The 18,967-nt window shown below is 33.4% G+C and overlaps 1 protein-coding gene across 1 annotated transcript in view; it reads right to left on the bottom strand.

Annotated features, from left to right (window-relative positions):
• Window positions 1-485: 485 nt before the first annotated feature.
• Window positions 486-18,967, bottom strand: part of LOC145303404 (peptidase inhibitor 16-like) — a 56,891-nt gene continuing 38,409 nt past the window's right edge. The window contains exons 6-8 of the mRNA XM_080144724.1: window positions 13,384-13,395; window positions 9,873-9,881; window positions 486-604 (exon numbers count right to left, since the gene is read on the bottom strand). Of these exons, the coding sequence (XP_080000850.1) occupies window positions 486-604; window positions 9,873-9,881; window positions 13,384-13,395 (140 nt within the window). The remainder of the gene's footprint in view (window positions 605-9,872; window positions 9,882-13,383; window positions 13,396-18,967) is intronic.

The following is an 18,967-nucleotide window of genomic DNA, read 5'->3' as shown; positions in this document are numbered from 1 at the left end:
ACCGACATTGCAGAAATTAAACGCATTGGGCTATGAAACTCTGCATCATCTGCCATAATCTCCATGCCTCTCCCCTACCTCTACACTATTTTCTGCTTGAGAAGCAATATCAAAAACGCTTTCAACGACTTCATTGTTACCATAACGCAATATTTTGACGTTACTGACATGAATACACTTGTTTTTTGTTGACACAAGTGTGCTAATTCTGATGGTGGTTATTTCGATCAATAAATTATTGTTTGAACTGATATATATTCATCTGAATTTAAAAGTTAAAAACCGCACGTACTTTCTTGTCAACCTGATAGATTATAGAACATTTTACTTAAAGTTCTTGGTAAATACATGCAATAAATTTTAATATACAAAACAAACAAAAAAACAAGATTGTTTTAAAGCTGCAGTTTATTTCGGAATTTCATTTTTTTTTTAATCACATAACGTTTAAATCGAATAAATCAAGTATTTTTATGCTGACGTTTTTAACAAATTTTGCAAGATTTTTTGCAATAGGCTTTCATGAATTTGGGGTTTCCATTGCATTGCTGCTGAGACGCCCATAGTTTGCATTTGTGCGGTTTGTACGTATCTATGCAGAGAACTGTCAATAAAAAGAGACAAATCAATTTTAATTAGTTTAAAACGACGACGTTCTGTTTTTTTTTGCATTTTACGGACTACTGTTCTCATATTAATTGTTATTTTTACAACATTTCCATCAGCGTGACCTCTGACTGTTTTCAAGTGTATCTTGTTGAACTCGGTAATCTTTCTGTTGAACTCAAGAATCTGAACGGAATTCCGAACGGGTCCCTTTATTTAATTCAAGTGTGTAGTATTCTGTCGTTTGTCAGCAATGCCTAGGTAGAAGTCTTAAGTAATTTGCAATTGTATTTTGAGTGACGTCACAATGAGGATTTGACCTCCAACCTCCACTAAATGTAACTTACATCTGGAATTTGCCAAGTTCTTCATCCACTACGCCACGGGTTCTTGAAGCACGAGTTCTTCGGACGAACTCCTAGGTTCAGCAAGTTACACTTGAAGATAGTCGAGGATTGCATTGAGCAAAACTTTGGGAAAAATTACACTCAAGTTTAGAACAGTAGTCTGAAAAATCCAAATAATAAAAATAATCAATCCTCATCAAACAAATTTTGAAACATAACAATGTGCTGCTTATATATTCAAATTAAGCAAAAAATACCAACGTGTAGAACTTGTTTACATTTAAAAATATATATTTAAAAAAAGATGCAATATGCATACATATGCTTAGCATACTGGTGATAAAGAGTAGTTTAAAATTTACCTCTATATGAGAAAAAACTGAACGTAAGGACAAAGTTGACAAACACAGAAAACAGTGATCAGCGGTCCGAAACAACAACAACAACAACAACAACAACAACAACAACGCTAAATGCTAACGTGAAAAATGTGATCTCTATTAATTTTCTAAATCCATCTCACAGGCTACCTTGTTGTTTCAGGATTGGGAACTTCGAACATTGAAGCGACCTGATCCTTTCATATAGCGGTACATTTTAAGCCATTCTTTATCGCTAATATTAGATGTTAAGAGCATGAAGATAAACGCCTTCGAAGTTTAAGAAGAGTCATTTAAAGGTAGGGGCGCGTCGATATTTGGCATTTAGAGACTAGCTTAGAGATTCGGGACCGCTTACATTTTCTTTTGCGAAAAATTTAATTCATAAATTTTATTTGATTTGAAGTTTTATAGGCGATAAAGTCCCCGTAACCCTTTAAGGTTAGGATGGCACTTAGATATTCGGAACCATTTTCAGAATTATTGTTCTGCAAGGATCCCATGGCACAGTGGATAGAGTGCATGCTAAAATTTAGTTGTAGAAGTTACACTTTTTTGGAAGTTGAAGACCAATTCTCAGTGTGGGCAATATCCAAAATACAATTGTAAATTATTTGAGATTTCTGCCCAGTCATGGCTGATAGGAGAACCATGACATTATATATATATATATATATATATATATATATATATATATATATATATATGTATATATATATATGTATATATGTATATATGTATATATATATATATATATATATATATATATATATATATATATATATATATATTAGCTAAACAAATACCATCAATATATATTAGCTTAACAAATACCATAATTGGCTCAAATAACACAAAATTAAACAAAATTTTGAAAAATAGAGATAGGACAAAAATGAATCTAACAACGTAAAAGAATGTAACTGTCGGGACCCTACTGAATGCCCAAATGGGGGGAAGCTGTTTAACTTCAAACATTTTAACATTATACCGTTTATGATGTTGACTAAGGAGGAAATTACTTTCAGCCCCCAAAACATAGCTATTCCAAGGCACAAAACGTACATGATGGACATGGTACAAGCCGTGAATTCCTTTCTTAAAAAATGCGATGGAGGATCTTTCACCACAAAAGTACAGAAGAAAAAACACAGAGGGATGCACACAAACTAATCTGAATTACACAACCACAACTGTAAATGAAAACACAGAAATCTCGTATGATAGAAAATATAAAATTAAATTCAGGAAATTCCCACCAGTAATTTCTGCATTAAAAGCGTTCGAATTAGACATGTTAAAATGGAGAAAAAACCTAAAAATCAAGAAGAAACACAGATACATGAACTCAAGAATGGAAAAAAATCAAAAATACCTTTAAAAATATTAAAGACAATCTGAACTTGATGATTCCAGCAGACAAAACCATGAATATATACAGCATAGATTTTGAAAGCTACAACAACCTAATTATGAAGGAGCCCAATAAAAGTACAGAGTAGCGTAATGAAGAACTGAATAATATAAACTCTGAAACCTTAAAAATGCACATACAAGATAAGATAGAGGGATATACACCACTGTGCCCACGTTTTACCCTAAAAGATCATAAACCAGAATTCAACAATAATCCTAGAATTAGACTGATTTCTCCATGCATTTCGGATATAGGAAACATTAGCAAAAAATACTAGACGAAATCCTACCTAAATTAAAAAACAAAATTTACCATAACCTGTGGAAATCATCGGAAGAGGTAATTGAATGGTTCGGCACACTACCCCCAGGCAAAAATAGAAAATTCCTTATGTTCGATATAGATTCCTATTACCCCTCTATTTTGCCAAATCACTTCAAGGAAGCACTAGAACTATCTCGAAAACTAACAAAGATAACAAAATTAGAATTAGACATTATAAGATTAGCAAGAAGAACTCTAATTAAATATGATAACAAACTATGGACCAAAAAGAACAGAAACCTCAACTTTGAGGTCACACTGGCGCCTCCGGATAGTGCACAAGTAACCGACCTTTATATACTAACTGAACTATATAAAAAAGATTCCAAGACTAAGAGGAGGACTATACCGGGATGATGCATTATTCTACATGAACTCAACAAATAGGTTATTTGAAAAAAAAAAATTAAACAATTCTTCAGTAAAGTGAACCTAGATATAACAATAGACCCAAACTATAAATGTGTAAACTTCTCAGACATAACCTGAATCTAGACAACAACAACTCCTATGAACCCTACCATACACCCAACCAAACGCTATTCTACATAGATCACAAGTCCAACCATCCTAATAATATAAAAAAGCACTTATACCTAGCATCTCAAAAAGAATATCCAAAATATCACAAAATGAAGAATTATTCAATAAAAACAAGGAATATTATAACCAAGCCTTAGCTAGATCAAGATATAAAGAACACATTAAATTTGTTAAGGAAACTCAAAACAATAATATAGGTACAGAAAGAACAATAAACAATGCAAATGTAATGTCTTACATGTCGATGAGGAAATATAAAAAAGGAAAAAGAGCAAAAACAAATGAAAAAATAAAACATACAATAAACACAAAAAAGAAAATTGTAAAGATAGACTATAATAAAACTGAAAGAGAAGTTAAAAAGAAAAATAGAAGAAAGAGAAAGACGTGGTTTAATCCACCGTTCAGCCACCACATAAAAATAACATCCCAACGGAATGTTACGAAATTATAGACAAAAAATTCCCGCAAGATAGTAAACTAAGTAAGATAATTAACAAAAACACTGTTAAGCTATCCTTCTCAACGTCTGCTAACTTAACAACTACCATAATTAGCTCAAATAACACAAAATTAAACAAATTTTTGAAAAATAGAGATAGGAGAGAAAATGAACCTAACAACGTAAAAGAATATAACTGGCGGGACCCTACTGAATGTCCAATGGGGGGAAACTGTTTAACTTCAAACGTAGTATACAAATGTGAAGTTATAACAAATAATGAAACTAAAGTACTGAAAGAACTGACCCACTTAATTATCGCTCCATTAGCCTCCTCCCGCTTTTCGCCAAAATATTTGAGTCCATAGTTAATCAAGCCCTAGTCCAGCACCTAACAGCTGCTAAACTCCTGACTGACAAACAATATGGATTGGGCAAGCCCGTTCAACAGCAGATATCTTAACTGTAGTTTCTGAACGTATATACCGTTAATTGGACAAAACAGGGGAGGGTAGAGCGGTGGCCCTTGATATATCTAAGGCTTTTGACAGGGTATGGCACGATGGTCTTCTAAGGAAAATTAGATCATATGGAATCATTGGAAGAATTCATAATGTAATTAAATCCTTCTTAAGTAATAGAAAAATCAAAGTTGTCCTCGACGGTCGTACATCCAAACAATATGACATAAATGCGGGAGTACCTCAGGGGTCTATCCTTGGACCTCTATTATTCCTGATATTCATAAACGACCTCCCTGATAAAATTGTTTCGGAGATGGGTATATTTGCCGATGACACCACTCTCTATAACAGATATGAGGGGAAAAAAAATGAACACATATCCAAGGAAATGGCAGAAACACTAGAGGATGACCTCCAATCTGTAGTGGAATAGGGACAAAAATGGTTGGTCACATTCAATGCTGTTAAGACTAAGCTTGTTTCCTTCAATAACTACAAGAAACCTTCTCTACCACCAATAGCAATGGCCAAGAACACATTGCCTGAAAGTATTTCTTTTAAACTCCTCGGCCTAACGTTTACAGGGAATATGAACTGGAATAGATACATTGAGAGCATTGCCAAGGCTGCTGCAAGGAAGGTTGGCTCCCTCTACCGTGCTAGAAAACTACTTACGCCTGACAGTATCCTATACCTCTATAAGGCAACCATTCGCCCATGTATGGAGTAATGTTGTCACATCTGGGCTGGTGCATCTGCTGCTTGTCTCTCGCTCCTGGACAGGGTTCAAAAGAGAGTCGCCAACCTGATAGGTCCTGAACTGTCATCTAGGCTTCAGCCTCCGTCCCATCGACGAGATGTTGCATCCCTCTGCCTGTTCTACAAATACTTTAATGGTGAATGCTCTGACGAACTGCAAACACTTCTACCTCCCCAACGTAACTACCCCCGACAAACACGACAAGCTACTAAGTCTCATCCCTTTACAGTAGAGATCCCTAGGCGCAAGAAAGCCTTTTACTCCAATAGTTTCTTCCCCAGAACTGCGGGTCTTTGGAACTCCCTTCCGGGATTCTGCTTTCCCAACTGCAATGATATGCAGAAGTTCAAGTGTAATGTTAACAAATATCTTTCTACTCATCTCCCTTCATAATGACCCCGCTAATTAAGTCCCTAATAGTAGCCCCCTGCTTCAAAGTGGCACTGTGCCTTGTTTGGGGTTAAAATTGAATTAAAAAAACATCTCGGGAGCACTGGGACTTGCTTTACGGACACATATCGTAATCACCTAGCATTGTTTTAAAATGAAACTTAGAAAGAAAATAACACCACAAATAACGAAAACAACAACACTGTGGATAAAAATGAAAACAATAATAGAAAGGATCATAACAATAGTGACAACTACAACTACTATAACGGAAATAGAAACAGAACCAATAGTAATAACGAAAACAACCGGAAAAAACAAAGAAAAACTCAATCATTTTAGCAGTATGGATTAAGAAATTAAAGAAAAATAAAACTGAATATAAATTAAGATGGTCAGTAATTGATAAAGAGGAAATTATAAACCTAGCAAAGCGAAAAGATGCAACCTATGTATATTAGAATCATACCATATGCTAATATCAAAAGAAAAATTATTAAACAAACGACTAGATGGCATCCACGGATGTTTGCACAGAGACAGATATTTAATTTCACGCACTAGAGCAGATTAGGAAAAAATAGTAAAAACGAAACGTATAATATAAGGAAATATAAAAGGTGCGAGGGAGATAATACTAGAAAAAATGATACCATGAGAGTTACCCCCTTTAAACAGCAGGATCAGGTAATAATACGAATTCAAACACCAAGCAAAAAAGGAATATTACACGCATAAATGTAGAAATAAAATTATATAAAATTATATGATAATTTGAAAAAAAAAATAGAAAAAAGGGGAAATTAAAACAAAAATAAATAATTAATAAATAAAAAATAAATAAAAATTAAAAATACGAAACTACGGGTAAAAACGGAAAATTATCTTCACATAACACCAAAAGATGGAGGAAGTGAGGAGGCATGGCCTTGGAAATCATTTTACCCGAATATGATGTTTAATATTACACGCATAAATGTAGAAATGTAAATTATTAAACAATGTTTATGTTAAAAATATACCTTTTGTTGTAAAAATCTAATGGATAAACATCTGAAGAAGTTGGCGGGGACAGGATATTTTTATGGACACATAAATCGTAAAATTGCCTACCCACTAATGAAACAGGTGTAATGGAAAAGATCCAGGAAATAAACGAAGGTTATAAAAAGAAAACGTGAGTCTTTGAATTTTCAACAAAATTTTACACTATACATATATATAATAATATAATCTATGTTCTGGGTTGCAAGCAACATTGGTTTTATCCATTTTTAGATATTTCCGACGATAAAGTCGGCACAGCTATGCTGAATTTCTGGCTTTTATTATATATGCATATTAGCATGAATCTCGGCGTTGCCTAGGTTGGGGTAGGAATAACACTGCATGCAACAGTATAGTTAGAACTAGGAAATAATCCTCAGGTCGTAGTTGTAAAACGGAACTTTTAATCCATTGTAATTTTTTTATTTTTTGCATATGTTTATTACTTAAACGGAAAACACTGATTAATTTTTAACATTTTCTTACAGATTATTAACGCATCGTTCATATTTTTACATATCTTACCAATGTTAACCAAAACATGACCTATTTTAGTTAACAGAAACAGGAGTTATCTTTCATCATGATAATGCTCTTCTCACACAGAACTACTGACCAAAGATCTCCTGGGAGAATTTGATTGGAAAATTTTAACCAATTGCGTATATGCTCTTTAATTGGCGCCCTTGAATTATTACTTATTTTTAAGATTACAAAACGATTTAGGTGGCCCTAGGTTAACATCACGCGGGGAGAGAAAATATGAATTATATTTAACATTGAAATATAAAGCTCGTTAGCAGATGGAATCGGGTTATAGAGAACAAAGGTCGTTATTGTAATCGACAAAGAATTTCTAAAAAAAAAAGTTTCTTAATTTTAAGATAAATCGGCAAAACTTTTGCACCGACTTAATATTTTCCGAAGAATGAGTGCAGGTTCTTTTCAGTCTTAATTCCTAAAAATAAAAACCACCATATGTAATAAGACTCCGTATAATGTATTTTAATTACATTTCAAAGTTGAAGAAGTCTATTCTTCAGTCTTTTTGTATTTGCAAATAACATGGACGGTTCCATTAGCTTTTGATCTTCTCCAGAAAAAAAACAACAGTAAATTACACTCCTTATGGCTTATTTTATAGATGTTAAAAATCTCGTGAATATCTGTCCAATGTTTTCACGAAAATGGAATCAAGCACAATTATATCTCCTCTCTACTTTCAAGATTTCATTTTATTTTACGAGAAAACAAAAACATAAATGCTGAAAAAATACAACTAGTTTCCCAGATTAATTGATTTATAATTTTGATAATTTTGTAGTAACCTGATGAAGTTTAAATTAATAACGACTAGAGGAGGGAGTAAGTAATCTAGTAATTATCTAATCAATATGAAATTTTTACCGATTTCTAAGTGAGGAATGACCTTTTATAGTAGTGTATTTTTATAATCAATTTACCTAAAACCCCTTTTTTATTTGTCATTAAATTATGCTTAAAATAATCAGCCGAAACTGAACAAAATATATTGTATTATGGGGAGGTTTAGGATTGTTGATAACACAAACAAAAAACAACTGTGCACGTATCAGATTTAAAAATTGAAAATACGAATTTCGAATGTGCTTAATTTTTCATGTTTTGTGTTTTGAAGTGTGAAATTATTATCCTTCAGATTAGCAAAAATATATATTTTTTTACTATTTTTACGAAGAACACTACTTTTAAATCTTTGAAAAATAAATTAATAATTTTCTTTTAGCGAGCCAAATAATGCTAATATATTATTAAATAGAAAATGCTTTGAATAATATGTACCGACAAATAACAAACCTATAAATAACTGCGCATCTTGCAAAAATAACGGTAATTTCTTCAGGCAATTTGTTTTTACGTGGTATTTCCTCACCTATAGATTACCATACAAACAGTTGCTCATATTTACAAATGGTTGTTATCTCCTCCTTTTCCTTTTTGCTGTTACTTGCGTTTGACTTAGTTTAAAGTGTGGGGAACTTGCATCTACCACACTCTCTCATCCAGAAGCACTTGGTCGTGATGGTAAGACAGGGTGAAGAAAACCAAGCGTAATACTAGTTACAAGACTTATCTCCAACACATACGGCTCCTAGCATCCCAAAAATGGTCACCCATTTGGCACTGACCAGCCTTATCGTGGCTTAACTTCGGAACTTATGTAGGCTATATATATATATATATATATATATATATATATATATATATATATATATATATAGAGAGAGAGAGAGAGAGAGAGAGAGAGAGAGTGGGTACCAAAAGTATTTGGTACAATAGTTCTTTTTGTAATTTGATTATTTGTGAATAAATAATTATCAACTAAGTATATCTTCATTTTAGTTTTAGATTAATATCTGTCCTAAGGTTGAGTGTAAATTTCATTCAAATTAACTTTATATTCCTTAAGAAATACGAAAAAACACAATGTACTTTTGCTACTCACTATATATATATATATATATATATATATATATATATCGCTTATGAAAAAGATAAACCCTTGAAAGTTGATTCTTCACTTAATCGTCAAAACAAATGTTAAAAATACATGGAAATTTACAGGACTGAATGAACTTATTCAGTTCAATAAAAGCTACCGTAGTTTCTTCCAAACTATCCTTAATTTTGGGGATTTTTAATTTCGTCACGCGAGATCTATAGAGTGAGATAAATGTAATATGAACAGACATCTTGCTGATCAACTACCCATAGTTCCCTGTTAGATACGATCCGAACTAGAAACCCCTTATATTTCAAGTAGCACTACCCATTAGTTTAGGGTGAAAATTGAAAGAAGTAAAAAAAAAATTATTCATTTTTTTTTGATTTACTAGTATTAATGGTGTAGTTTCGTCTCTCTGGCTGTTAGACTTTGGAATTTCCTGCTTCTCTAACTGTACTAACTCACTTAAATGTCTAAATAATGGGAAATACATTTTTTTACTTAACTCATCACAGTTCTGACACGATACAAATAGTAGCCTTTACGGCCACAAGAACAATATGATTTGTTTATTTAATTACTTTGTTTTCATTGGCCATTCATAATTTGTAAAGACCCACGTACAGCCTATAATATTTTTATTTTGCTAGAAGGAAACTTTACTTACCAGCTGCACCTGTATTTAAAAAAAGAAAAGAAAAAAAATCAGTTAATTAATTATTTCTATTACATGTAGTCAACGATTTCGTATTATCGAATGCGCTATCTACAAACGTTACGGGATTGGCGTTCTTTGTCTGAAACGCCGAGAGGGGAGCCTGATAACCTTGTTCTTCTTATCATCTGCTCACATTTGCATCCGGAGAGCCAATTCCAGCTTCAAATTTTATAGCCACAGCAATGCACCAGATGATGCAAAATGCCATTGTATTATTAGAGCGACGATTGCCATCATTATCTACAAGCGTATTTATGAATATATTATAATAATAAAAAATAAATATGAATATATAAGTCTATATATATATATATATATATATATATATATATATATATATATATATATATATAAGAATAAAATAAAATACGTATTGCTATAAACAAAAGAACTACCCAGACTTTAAAACTGCGCGACCTATCCGACTTCATAAAAACCCCGCAGTAAACAACATCACGTGGACTCTTCATCGAACTTTCTTCCACTCGACATCACGGCAAAGAGAGAGAGAGAGAGAGAGAGAGAGAGAGAGAGAGAGAGAGAGAGAGAGAGAGAGAGTGAGAGAGAGTGAGAGAGAGCGAGAGAGAGAGTGAGAGAGAGAGAAATATATATTTCTTAAAAATAAACACTTGTTCATTTTATAAAACATTTCGCGTTGAAGTTTTTGCTTCAAACGTATCCAATACGTATTTCATTTTATTCTTCCAATTTCACTCAGCGCTTCTAACGGATATAAACAAAAAAACTACCCAGATTTATATATATATATATATATATATATATATATATATACCTTACAATGTTTGTGTATCTGTGTGTCTACCTGTTTGTTTTCATTTTTCAAAGTGCATATCCTCTGAACAGCATGTACGTTGGCATTCACAATCCTTAACAGCATTTGTTTGCGAATATCAACGTACTTTACATGACTAAATATGCAGAAATAACATAACTTTGCAGACTTATTAGTCGCAATACGAAACAATATTGTAATGGATACCTTTTGAAAAGTAATAAATAAGCAACTAAAAAACTTGATATTTTAAACTTGCAAGTGCTGTAAGAATACCGATTTTATAATACTGTAAACACAAAGTTCAAATAAGTATTCATATCAATATTTAAAAGACAATCCAAAGCAGAGAAAGAAATCTCAACATTCAAGATAGAGCAATAATATAAGTGAAAATTATGAATACTCCTTTGTCAAACTTTTAATTTTTATGTAATTGTACATAATTGAACTCAGAATTTCCACGAATATATATATATATATATATATATATATATACTTTTTTCTACAGCCGAACCAACGTCGCAGCCCACAAAAACCAAGACAGCCAACAAAACATATATATATATATATATATATATATATATATATATATATATATATATATATATATATATAATAAAATAAAAATTACAATTAAATTCACCAAAATGATCCAAGATGGTAAAATTAAAGTATATTATAAGTATTAAAGAATTAATATTTATAAAGTTATTTCAGCCAGATGTAAAAGCTCGATAAAACCAAATAGGAAATAGAGCTCATAAAACGAGCAAACAGTTAATAAAACATGTTAAAAACACTTTGAAATGAGTTAAAAACATATTTAATCTGAAATAGAAACACTAGATAAGTGGATAGTCCTTTATCCGCGGAGCTTCGAAGAAATACTTTCCTTCTCATCAGAGGGTAGGAATTAGCAAAATGCGGGATCTGATTTTGCATGCAAAAGTATTTGATGAAACAACAAGTAAGTCAAAGATCTTACTTGATGAGAACGAAAGTATTTCTTCGAAACTCCGCGGATTAAGGAATATACACTTATCTAGTGTTTCATTTTCAGATTAAATATGTTTTTAACGCACACACGCACACACACACACACACACACACACACACACACACACACACACACACACACACACACACACACACACACACACATATATATATATATAAATACTCGGGTTTTGTTATTCAAAAGTAATAAACTAATGAATTCAACTAGGTTGTTATATAGTGCTCAATAAAAAAGAGCTAATAATACTTATTTATTGTTAAATAAACATGTTTATATCCCGCTGCTACAAACAGCCATTTGTTTCAATCAAACAACAGATATCATCAGGCAGCGACTTGACTATTCAAATGTTCAATGAATAATTATGGATTATTCATTGAACATTTGAATAGTCAAGTCGCTGCCTGATGATATCTGTTGTTTGATTGAAACAAATGGCTGTTTGTAGCAGCGGGATGTAAACATGTTTATTAAACAATAAATAAGTATATGTATATCTATATATATATATATATATATATATATATATAGGTATATATATACATATATATTTATCATGAATCATCAAAGTCTTCCCTTCCTAATTGCAATATATATATATATATATATATATATATATATATATATATATATATATATATATATATATATATATAAACATTTTAATATAAGAAAAACAAAATTAGTTTGAAACGGGGGAAAAACTTAACAAAGTTAAATATAATCTCTTCTACCAAAACAAAAATTACAATTAAAATTCTATAAGACATTAGAAAAATCTAAGATGCAACTAATACAATTTCAAAAGTCATTGTATAACATAGCTGAACTTTATAATTTTCCATGCAAGCTGCATCATGATGGTTCGATAGTGAAAGAATTGTTGATTGTTCATCGCACTGTTGTTGAGATTTTTCTGAAATCGCGATTTGCAAATTTCAGTGATTCAATGCGCTTTGTCTTTATTTCAGTATACCTACTTTTATCTGCAGTTTTTACACACTTGCGATGGTTTCTTATTGCTATATATTTATCTATACGCAGTAGCAGCTGCACAGGTCTAAATCAACTACTACACTATTTCTATATGTCGACAAATGCTTATTCTGTTCCTATGCATCTTTTCTTACCTGTTCAGCAGAGATGAGAACTAGTTAGAGGAGGTTTCCGATTTGGAATCGGGTCTTTTGATAGTGTCTCGTTTTAAATATGAGTGTTTTGGTTCTGGGTCGGACGTTTCGAGTGAGATCAGCCATTATTACAAGTTGATCAGGGTACCTAAGTGTCACTGCCTTTGTCACACGTGAAATGTTGTTAAGAATAGGTTGTAAAGTAGATCCTCAACATCTGGGGGCTTATATGGAAAGTGACTGTTTTTTTAAGGAAATGTGTCACAGGAATGCTATACGTGCAGCTACTAGCTGTCTTTGTGTAACTAAAATATCAAGCTAACCTTTCTGAATGATATTGATATCACCAAGTACATTGATCTGCACATTCTGATTTAATAAAATAAACATATTCGAGCAGGGTAAAGTTAGAAGAGTGATAAAAATATAAGTGACATTGAAATATTAAATAAAACATATTTAATGTCTTTAATTTCTTAAAAATATTCAAAATTCGATTGAAAAATATTTACTCACCTGAGCGGCCACCTGAATATTAGAAAATAGAAAAGAAAAACGCATGTGATTAATATTGTTTATATTTAAGTAAACACCAGATCTCTATCTCTATCTCTACTATCACATAAAAGTCACTTTGTGTATGTGTGTGTGTGAGTTCTTTCCACATATGTTCCGAAACGGCTGAGCCTATCTTTTGCAAATTTTACACAAGGCTAATTTATATATTTGGCAAATATGTTTTGTTCAGAATTGCATCTGATAAGTATCGAAAATCGAAAAACCCGATCTTCAAATAGCTTTTCTCTCTTATAGATAAAAGATAATTTTTACAGGGAAATAGTTTACGTTGTACAGTCAAACGGCGATAATAAAATCTTAGCAAATTGTTTCGTCTTAAAAAACATAATTTATAATCTGGAGATATAGATCAGTGATAAGCATTCAACTACTGATTGGATGATCCCCTGTTCAACCCCGGGTGCACCTCATCATTTTACTTTAAGGTTTTCTTATAAATACGTTCACTTTATGATAAAATAAGAGGGACCATTTAAAATAGCAGAAAATCATTTCTTCGTTTGCGGATTTTAAAAGTAAACATCAATCAAAAGTTATTTTCCAGAGCATTCATCGTCAAGCCCAAATATCAGATGTTGTCTCTCCGTTTTATTGCATTTCTGCTGTGTTTAAAAGAATGAGGCCACACTGGTATATAGAAATATCCCCTTGTTATTTTCGATGACGGTGAAGGATGGTTCGTCGTAAGGAAAGTGACAAAGGCAGTATAATTGGAAGAGTTGGTTCTTATTGGTCTCTAAATCGTAAAGCAACTATGATATATATTCAGAACTGTCATTTAATATCATTTACGACCACCAGAAACATCTTTTAGAACGGCATTATCACTGTAGCAACGTCCTGTGTTTGAATAACAAAGAACTTGTTGATTGACTAGCAAACCTAGTACCATGGAGATATATAAAAACACGGAGCAAAATGAATTTCCGGCAATATGCTGTCGAATCCTCACGAGAATGAAACGCGGAAAAATCTGTGTAGCTTAATTGCCATGTATATTTTAAAATTTACTACGCACAACCAAACAACGATTCGCCTCCTTTCTCGAGGCTCGCATTTACTTATAACTAACTTAGACTATGTAGAATCATTTCTCCTAGCAAACTCCTCGGATATGCTAGTGTTAAGTGAAACTAATTTACACTCCTCCATCTCCTCTAAGCACTTTTACATGTTTGGTTATGTCCCAGATAAATGCACGGACGAGGGAATCTAAACTAGAATCAGGCGACAAGACCTTTACGAGCTTTAGATTTACTTTTCAACATAACATAAACTACTTATATTTTCCTTACCACTCTCCCTCGACTCAGGACTCTACTTTAATGAATCACTTCCCTGACAGCATATATGTAACACTCTCTTTAGACACTAACGACCAAGTACATGCGTTTGGTGGCTTTGATGTCCACCACAGTAATTGGTTGGCTTCCCTAGTTATACAGGTACAGTTGGAATCATCACACAAAACCTGTCTATATCCCATCCCCTGACACAGACAGTAGTTTCCTGATCTGTCTCAGGAATCACATCAGAGATGCTCCATGGAGAAATAGTTTTTCGTCATGCAGAACAGTGCGCAAATGAGACCACCGAATGGTTCAAAGCGATAATTGAAGCACACGTTCTCACGCAAAAGTTATTTAGCAAACCCCACTCTCCACAATAGTTAACTTCTAGTTGCTATTGCTTAAAGGCAGCATGCCTACGGCATATTTATTCGTCATAAGTCCAATATAAATAGGCAATAGTTTATAGAAGCTATAAGTAATTGTAAGAAATAAATAGCTGAAACTAAGGGCGAGTATACTGAAACCACTATAAAATGCATTGAAGCGCAGAAATTAGGAATTCGTGATTTATGGAAAATTTAAAACAAAATAATGAACAATGAACGATTCCCCCACCATCCTACAATCTTGAGGTTGCTTGCACGGCATGCGAGAAGGCTACCATGCTTGCCCGTCGGTTTGCCTTCAACCATCTGTAAACCTAGCAAGCCACTGCCTCCTGGATTTTCCTTTGCAGACAGAAATCACACTATGTAATCTGAAAATCATACCTTCGCCAGCACATGCTATCATAAAAACCTAGACACCTCAAAAGCATGTAGACCCGATTTCATCCCGGCTATATTGTTTTAAAAAATACTCCGTTAATACTGCTCCAAAGTTTCTCTAAACATATAAATAAATGTTTTAACTAATTTTGTTTTCCTGATTGCCGAAAAACTGCTTCTGTGATACCAGTTTGCAAGAATTCTGGCAAAAGAACTGACCCATGTAATTATTACCCTCTTACCTACCTCCCCCTTTTCTCCAAAATCGTCGAGTTCCTGATTAATCAAGCTCTAGTCCACCATCTCACACCTGTTAAACTTCTGTCCGACTAACGCTATGGATTTAGGCAATCACATTCTACTGCTGATATCCTAACTGTAACCTCTGAACGTATATACCATGCATTGGATAAGGCAACATAGACTAAGCCCTAGATATATCTAAGGCCTTTAACAGGGCATAGCACCATGGTCTTCTCAAGAAAATCTAATCACATGGTATTACTGGCAGAATGCTTAACATAATTAAATCCTTCTTAAATAAGAGAAAAATCCAGGTTGTCCTCGAAAGTTGCACGTTAAAACAATACGATATAAATGGGGGTATGCACTTTTACAGCGAACATCCTAAAGGAAGACCACCAGTCTGTAGTGAAATGGGGAAAAATGGACGGTAATATTCAATGCTACTAAAACTAAGCTTCTTTCATTTAATAATTACAAGAAACCTTCTCCACCACTAAAAGCCATGGCTACTGATACATTATCTGAAAGTACTTCGTTCAAAAGAGTAGCTTTCTATGTCAAAATGGCGATGTGTCTTGTTTGAAGTGAAAATGCAATATATATATATATATATATATATATATATATATATATATAATGCTCCTATAAATTTGGATTTTTTGTGTATTGATATTCATATCAAAAACCATTTTTTCTATATATTTAAAAAGAAAATACAAATTTGTCATATATGGATTGTGGAATTGCCTTCATCTGCAAAAGATCTAGCTAATTTGCCTATTTTAAACATTCATTTTAATCAATTCCCGTCGGTTTGCCTTCAATTCAGTTTTTTTTTTTTTTGCTTTTTGCTTTTAATTCAGTTTTTTTCGGTTTTCTCATGAAATGATCATCTTTAGCTATTATGTGTAATTAGCTTTATGCAGATATTCTACATGATTTATACTTGCGTAACATTTGTATAAAAAGACAAAACTCTATATATGTCTATGTATGCATATATATATATTTGTTTCCATGTGAAACCGCTTTAGATTTACTTTGATGTTGTCCTTATACCTCATCTTTTGGCCACCCTGGGCACGCTTTCCCTCAACAAGCTGAGAGTAGAAAATCTGTTTTGGGAGGCGGAGATCCGGCATTCGGACAACATGACCAGTCCATCTGAGCTGGCGTTGAGCAACAGTAGCGGTGATAGTAGGAATGTCAGCCTCACTCAGGACGCTGGTGTTGGTGCGTCGGTCCTTCCAACTGATTCTGAGGATTTTTCGGAGGCATCTTTGGTGGTACGTCTCCAGGGTTTTTACGTGCCTCCTGTATGTGGTAAATCTAAAGCGGTTTCACATGGACCTTAAGACATGGGAGGACGTGGCTGGGAGCAGGTTGGCATGGAGGAGCGCTGTCCACGAAGGTGCTGCGCTTTATAGTAGTGACCTAAATCAAGCTGCTGAGGATAAACGCAAGCACAGAAAGGACAGATTATCAACCAGACACACCCAACCCCACCCCACCACCACTACCTTTACCTGCCCAAATTGCACAAGAAAAATTGGGTCTATGATTGGGCTCTATGCTCACCTGAGGACCCACAGAAGCCACAACGGAGGACAGTCTTACTCGGACACGAGTGACCGCCGATGATGATGATGATATTTCTTTTAAAAAATTTGCCTACCAAACTCCTCCGTCAGTTTTTAGTCTACATAAAACTTAATATATAGGGTATTCAAACCCATGCAAAACATTATTTGGGTTTCAGCCGGGGAAAATCGGTGCAAAAGTGTGAAAATTGAAAAAAAAAAATGGAATTTGTCACGTGAAGGTCGAACGACGGCATTACGAATATGTATGCGCAATGTAATAGCTATTTGGTCATATTTTTATTTTTATAGCTCAGACACTAATGTCAAAGGAAAAAGTAAATTGTAAACTAAACGTTTTGATTTCGATTCTCGGTGGTGGCGCATGAGTAATTTTTTAAGATTTTATAATCTAATAAATAAAAGGTTATCTGTATGCCTGTCTGTCTGTCTCCATATTTTCAAATTCTAATTCTTTTGAAACTAAAAGTCGCAGAGCGGCACTAGGGGGTCTCAAATAATTGGATTATATACGGCCGTTCTTTTATGGATCTTTAGCCGATTAAAATAGTTTTATGGCTCAAAAATGGTTTGGAATTGAAATGATCGTTACGCAGTTTTACATTAATTATAGTTTATTTTTAATTTTTAATTTTTAATCAATTCATATACGTGTCACGTTGGTTAAATGATAACATCATAGGCTTTGAATGCTAGTTTCGGTTTCGATTCTAGCTGATGGCAACTAAACACTCTTTTTAGATTTAGAATCATGACTCTATAATAACATATACGAAATCTTGGCAAATTAAAATACTATATTTAAGCGTATTTTACAACCGAGCAAAGCCAAGCACCCCCACCAGCTAGCTATTTGTATATATTGAGTCCAATATCGTTTATAATATGAAAGACGAGAAATGTGTGTGTATTTGTATGTCTGCCAAAAACTTTTGACAGGCGCTTCGGAATGTGACAAAACTAGTATCATTTTAAAGCTCAATGTCTCGGACGACAAGTATCAATAAAATTGGCCAAAAACATTTATTATTTAACCGTCAACTTGGCTGTTTTTTACATCAACATTTTTGCAAGTCATTCAAACCTTGCGTCAACGACGTCGCATAACAGACGTTATTTCGACCGCCGCTGACGTCACAATCGCAGTGAGCGCATCGATAAAACCCTTTGCTTTTTTTTCGCCTTCTTTTCCTCTTGTGAGTTACGGGTTCGAGCCTGCTTACAACTACAATTTTTTTTATTGCTCAATCAACACCTTTACACACACCTTCTCACCCAGGCTAGTCTATAATGTTAACGGCAAAATATGTGTATGTGTGTGTATGTGTGTGTATGTGTGTGTGTTTGAATGTCTGCCAAAACTTTTGATAGACGCGTCGGATCATGAAAAAAAAAAGGTATCACTGTAAAGCTCGATTACTCGGACTATAAATATCGTAAATTCGCCAAAAACATTAATTCTTTCACCGTCAACTAAGCCGTTTTTAACAAGTTTTTGCCGTCGCATTTTTGCAAATCATTCAAATCTCGTGTCAACGACGTCGGATAAAAGACGTTATTTCGACCAACTGCGACGTTACAGTCGCGGTAGGCGCATCGATAAGACCGCTGTTTT

Source organism: Euprymna scolopes, chromosome 2 (genome assembly GCF_053919585.1).
Source record: "Euprymna scolopes isolate OS-2025 chromosome 2, ASM5391958v1, whole genome shotgun sequence".
NCBI lineage: Eukaryota > Metazoa > Mollusca > Cephalopoda > Sepiida > Sepiolidae > Euprymna > Euprymna scolopes.
The sequence above is the reverse complement of the archived record's forward strand: the minus strand, read 5'-3'. Positions and strand labels throughout refer to the sequence as shown.